General features: G+C 32.6%; 1 protein-coding gene across 1 annotated transcript in view; it reads right to left on the minus strand.

Moving 5' to 3' along the window:
• Positions 1 to 3784: 3784 nt before the first annotated feature.
• dnajc8 (DnaJ (Hsp40) homolog, subfamily C, member 8) overlaps positions 3785 to 6149 on the minus strand; it is a 12519-nt gene continuing 10154 nt past the window's right edge. The window contains exons 7-9 of the mRNA XM_073822163.1: positions 4449 to 4540; positions 4298 to 4373; positions 3785 to 4178 (exon numbers count right to left, since the gene is read on the minus strand). Coding sequence (XP_073678264.1) covers positions 4056 to 4178; positions 4298 to 4373; positions 4449 to 4540 — 291 coding nt within the window. The 3' untranslated portion in view covers positions 3785 to 4055. The remainder of the gene's footprint in view (positions 4179 to 4297; positions 4374 to 4448; positions 4541 to 6149) is intronic.

Consider the following 6149-nt stretch of genomic DNA (forward strand, 5'->3'; position numbering starts at 1 on the left):
AAATTAGAAACTTTCTCGTAATCATGACTTAGTTTCTCGTAAAAATTTAAAAGCTTGCTCGTAAAAATTAGAAACTTTCGCGTAAAAATTAGAAACTTTCTCGTAATCATGACTTAGTTTCTCGTAAAAATTTAAAAGCTTGCTCGTAAAAATTAGAAACTTTCGCGTAAAAATTAGAAACTTTCTCGTAATCATGACTTAGTTTCTCGTAAAAATTAAAAACTTTCATAATAGTGACTTAGTTTCTTGTAAACAATTTTAACTTTCTCGAAATCATGACTTAGTTTCTCGTAAAAATTTAAAAACTTTCTCATAATCATAACTTAGTTTCTCATAAAAAAATTTAATTTTCTCGTAATCATGATTTAGTTTCTCGTAAAAAATTTACATGTTCTCATAATCATGACTTAGTTTCTCGTAAAATTTTTTAAAAACTTTCTCGTAATCATGACTTAGTTTTTAATTTTTACAAGAAACTAAGAGATGATTACGAGAAAGTAAAAAAGTTTTTTTACGAGAAAATAAGTTATGATTACGAGAAAGTAAAATTTTTTTACGAGATACTTAAAAACTTTTTCATAATAGTGACTAATTTTTACGAGAAACTAAGTCATGATTATGAGAAAGTTAAAAAATTTTATGAAAAAGCTTTTAATTTTTACATGAAACGAGTCAACTTTCTCGTAACCATGACTTTGTTTCTTGTAAAAATTAGTCACTATTATGAGAACTTTTTTATTTTTACGAGACACTAAGTCATGATTACGAGAACGTTTTTAATTTTTAACGAGAAACTGTCATGATTACGAGAAAGTTTAACATTTTTACGAGAAACTAAGTCTTGACTACGAGAACGTTTTCATTTTTATGAGAAAGTTAAAAAAAATTAGTTTCTTGTAATTTTTTTTTAAACTTTTTTACTCTTTTTTTTTTGTTTTATCAAAAAACAAATCCCTCAGAAAATTTTTCTCTAACTTTTTTTTCTCTCAAAAAAACGTTTTCCTCTTAAAAAAAACATGTTCTTTAAAAAAAATAAGAAACAATTTCTAAAAAAAAAAACATGAGAGAAAAATGTTTAATGAGAGAAAGTGATACTTTTTTGGAAAGAGAAAAAAAAGAAAATAATTGATCTCTATCTCTCTATCTCTCTTTTTTCTTGTAAAAAAACACTTTTTCCTCTGATTTTTTTGTTTAAAAAATCTTTTTTCTGTCTCTGAAAACCATTTTTATCTTATAAAATTTTTTTCTCTCATCAGAATTTTATCTTTTAACTTTGTTCTCTTCAAACTTTCTCTTAAAAAAATGTTTTTCTCTTACTAATTTTTTTTTCTCTTATCAGAGAAGTTTTCTCTTCAAAAAATGTTCTTTTAAACAATCAATTTTTTAAACATTTTTCTCTCTCCAAAAAAACGAATTTCTCTCTTTCTCAAAGAACAAAAAAACATCAACTGTTGACTCTTAACTTTTTTTCTTTTTCTTTTTCTGCTTCTTAAAACTATTAGAGAAGTAGCTCGTCAGAATTTTTTTTTCCATTTCAAGTGTTTGAACAGATTTCTCTCTTATTTTCAATCATCAGAATTTGCTCTCTTCAAAAATGTATCTCCCATGAAAAAAATATTTCTCTGATCAGAAAACTTTCCTCAAGAGGCCACACAAGAGAGAGAAGAATGCATTTAATTTTAATCGCAGCAGAAGCTGTTTTTTCAGATGAAGACGTCTCTGTTCTGCTGGAATGAGTTGCAAACCTCCTCATGATCATCTGAGACCTTCACAACATTCAGGAGCAGCTCCTCTACTGTAATATTCACCTTCTCTTCTGCTCTCCTGTATATTTGACACCTGCCATTGTGTGTAAATATCACTCGCTCCTGAATCAAATCGTCTGTGATCTCACTTTGAATAAATGCTGATTGAATAAATGTGAATATGACACAGGTTTCCTGCTGGTCTTCATCTGTATCTAAAATCAGGCGTACATTTATAAAAGTATTTTATGTCGGATGAACCCGCAGCATCTGATCGACTGTCGCACTTGAAGTAGTTTTAATATGTCGAAGTTGAGATGTGCTAGAAACAGAGGGTCAAGCCAACAGTGACTGGCAGCTGTTTCTGATGCAGGATATTTGACCATGATCAATAAATGGAGGAATTCGCTCTCAATCAGCGTCTGCGTGACTCTGGAGACTGCGCATTGTTTTCATCAGCAGAGGAACAATCGCGTCTTTGTCTTCTCTTTGTCTTGATGATGTGATTTTCTATCGTGAGCTTTAATTAGTCCCAGACGCGCGCGACACTGACGCTCATCTGCGATTCTGTGCTTGATTCACAGCGACACCTGCAGGACGAGCGGGGGCGCGCACACACGGTCACGTGACTCAGCATTGCAGCTCTGAGAGAAATAAAACATTACAGTCTGATATTTAGTCCGAGAGCGTCCTTCTGTTTGCTGTTTAGGATTCAGTGAAAAAGATTTAATTTCTAGATATTTTCTCAAACTGTTTATTTCTACAACACTGATAGTCTCCGTTTGTTGAGTCTTTTATTTTTTATATAGTCCACAAATAAACATTTGCTTTTATTTTAAGTAATGCCAATTTATATATATATGTGTGTGTGTGTGTGTGTGTATATGTGTATGTCTGTGCATAAATAAGAACTAGATAAAAAAGTGTGTCAAGACATACTTTGAAGCTGCTTAAAAAAAGCTTAAAAAGTTTGAAACAATTGTAAAAGTTTGAAGATTTTCTGTCTGAAATAGATTGATGTTTAAAATGGTTTTAAAGCTAGATATAGATATTACTAACAGGTGTGTTAGCATTAGCATGTTATTGTGTTGTTAGCATAATTAGCATGTTATTAGCATAATTAGCATGTTATTGTGTTGTTTCCATGATTAGCATGTTATTGTGTTGTTACCATGATTAGCATGTTATTGTGTTGTTAGCATAATTAGCATGCTAACATGTTGATAGCGAGTTTCTACCATGATTAGCATGCTAACATGTTGATAGCGAGTTTCTACCATGATTAACATGTTATTGTATTGCTAGCATGATTAGCATGTTATTGTGTTGTTAGCATAATTAGCATGCTAACATGTTGATAGCGTGTTTCTATCATGATTAGCATGTTATTGTGTTGCTAGCATGATAAGCATGCTAACATGTTGATAGCGAGTTTCTACCATGATTAGCATGTTATTGTGTTGTTAGCATAATTAGCATGCTAACATGTTGATAGCGTGTTTCTACCATGATTAGCATGTTATTGTGTTGTTGGCATGATTAGCATGCTAACATGTTGATAACGTGTTTCTACCATGATTAGCATGTTATTGTGTTGCTAGCATGCTAACATGTTGATAACGAGTTTCTACCATGATTAACATGTTATTGTATTGCTAGCATGATTAGCATGTTATTGTGTTGTTAGCATAAGTAGCATGCTAACATGTTGATAGCGAGTTTCTACCATGATTAACATGTTATTGTATTGCTAGCATGATTAGCATGTTATTGTGTTGCTAGCATGATTAGCATGCTAACATGTTTATAGCGAGTTTCTACCATGATTAGCATGTTATTATGTTGTTAGCATAATTAGCATGCTAACATGTTGATAGCGTGTTTCTACCATGATTAGCATGCTAACATGTTGATAGCGTGTTTCTACCATGATTAGCATGCTAACATGTTGATAAAGTGTTGCTAGCATCTGGTCAGAGTTTGGAGTGTGTCAAGTCAAGTTAGTCCAGTATCTCAATGAAAGTAAAAAAAAGAACAAGTCCAGATTCATCCATTTAATATTAAAATTCTTCCTCTCACAAACAAACAAACAGCTGAATAATATCAAACTCATACAGTCAGACCGAAACAGAGGTTTAATTGTGTACAATATAAAAACTAGAACTAAATATCTACAAACAAATGTTTATTTGCAGAAGAAAAACAGCACGTCAGGAATCTGCGGGTTTGTGTCTCTATTAGTGGACATGAGGACTGAGACTGGCTCTTCATCATCATCATCATCATCATCATCTGTACAGCAGGAGGGTCTCATTCACGCTGCTCCATCTTGACTTTGGGCGGCTTGAGGAAGGTGCGATTCTTCTTCTCTTTCTTAGTCTTGCCTTTAGCCTGAAAGCTCCTCCAGCTGTCCACACGGCCATCACGCGTCTCCTGAACACACACACACACACACACACACACACACACACACACACACACACGTTGAGATCGGAGCGTCACACACAAACACACACATGTGATGAAGGTCATGCTAGAATAAAGGAAGGCACCTCAAAGTTCTTCTGCCACTCGCGCTCTCTCTTGGCTCGCTCCTGTGTCTCGATCTCCTCCTCCCGCTGTCTCTTCCTGCAATCAGAGGACACTCGTTCATGTGTTTCTACATCACACAGACACATGTGACATGACACGCGTGTGTTTTACCGTTCGTGCATATCCTTGGCTTCTCGCTCTTTCCTCTTGATCTCCAGCTCAGCGAAGAGCTTCATGGTCTGTTTATAAACCGCCTGCCGGAACTACAGACACAAACACAACCATCACAACACAAACGTCAGTCACCATACTATTAACCCTCTGCTGCTGGATCACTTTTGACTGAAATGTTTTACATTTTAGTTTTCTAGGATTTTTTACTTCATTGCAATGGTATGAAACTTAAGGTGAGACACTGCAGGTGAATAGGGTAAAAAAAATTAACTAATAGTTATGACTTTACTTACCCAGCTGATTGATTACATTGATAATTGAAAACATTTGTTGTATTACAAGTTTTCTAAAATGTTAGGTTTAAATATACAAATGAGCCATTATTTAATGAAATATGCACTAATTTGCAGACATTTCTAGTACAAAACTCTAAACACTGGATGAAGTCAGTTTCAAAACTCTGGTTTAATTTTTTGACATATTAGAGTCAAATGTTTTTACAGAGGAGATTTTGGGTCTTATTCTGTCACTTCATAATTTTAGGAAAACTTAGAACAGACATATATGTTTATATATCCATTTTTGGGGAATAAAATCTATAAAAACAGCGTTTTTGCCTGCAGTGCCTCCCCTTAAAGATAAAAAAAAATCATGGACATTTGAAAAAAATCAAAAGGTCATGAATAAAAGAGTCACACTTGCATAGTTCATGGTTAAAAACAACACCATTAACAATGATCTAGTGGAGATGTGTGGTACTGCGCTCAAACTAAATCTCACTCAAAGCTCATTTTTTGCAATTTCAACCTCAGATTCAGAACAATTCTTTAGATTTGTGGCTTTGATTGTCATGCAGTTTTAGAGAGAAAAAAAAAGAAGTATCTGCTGATCATCACAGATGAGCAAAAACAGTAAAATTTAAAAATATTTTTAAAGTATTTAAAGTAACTGTTTTCTATTTAAATATATTTTAAGATGTAATTTATTTCATTGATATCAAAGCTGAATTTTCAGCATCATTACTCCAGTGTTCAGTGTCACATGATCCTTCAGAAATCCATCTAATATGCGGATTTGCTGCTCAAAAAAACATTATGTTGAAAACAGCTGAGTAGAATTTTTCCAGGTTTCTGTGATGAATAGAAAGTTCAGAAGAACAGCATTTATCTGAAATAGAAACCTTTTGTAAAATTATGCATGTCTTTATCATCTCTTTTGGTTAATTTAAAGCATCCTTGGTAAATACAAGTATTAATTTCTATAATTTCCAAGCTTATTTGAATGGTATAGTGTATGTTACAAAAGCTTTTAATTTCACATAAATGCTGATATTTATCGAAGAATACTAAACTGTCTAAAATATTGATAATAATAATAATAATAATAATAATAATGTTTTCTGAGCATCAAATCAGCATATTATTTCTGAATGATCACGAAACCTGCTGAAAAATTCAGCTTTGATCACAGAAATAAAATAGATTTTAAAACATATTCAAATTAAAAGCAGTTATTTTAAATAGTAAACTATTTCACAATATTACTGTTTTTGCTGTGTTTTGGATCCAATAAATGCAGTCTTGGTGAGCAGAAGAGACTTCTTTAAATAAACAATAAAAGAACTTTGGATTGGTCATGTATCTTCTTTAAAAAGAACCAAAATCAAGTCTGAGCTCATGCACAGATCATAGCTGTTCC

This window comes from Garra rufa, chromosome 17 (assembly GCF_049309525.1).
Source record: "Garra rufa chromosome 17, GarRuf1.0, whole genome shotgun sequence".
In the NCBI taxonomy this organism is placed as follows: Eukaryota; Metazoa; Chordata; class Actinopteri; order Cypriniformes; family Cyprinidae; genus Garra; species Garra rufa.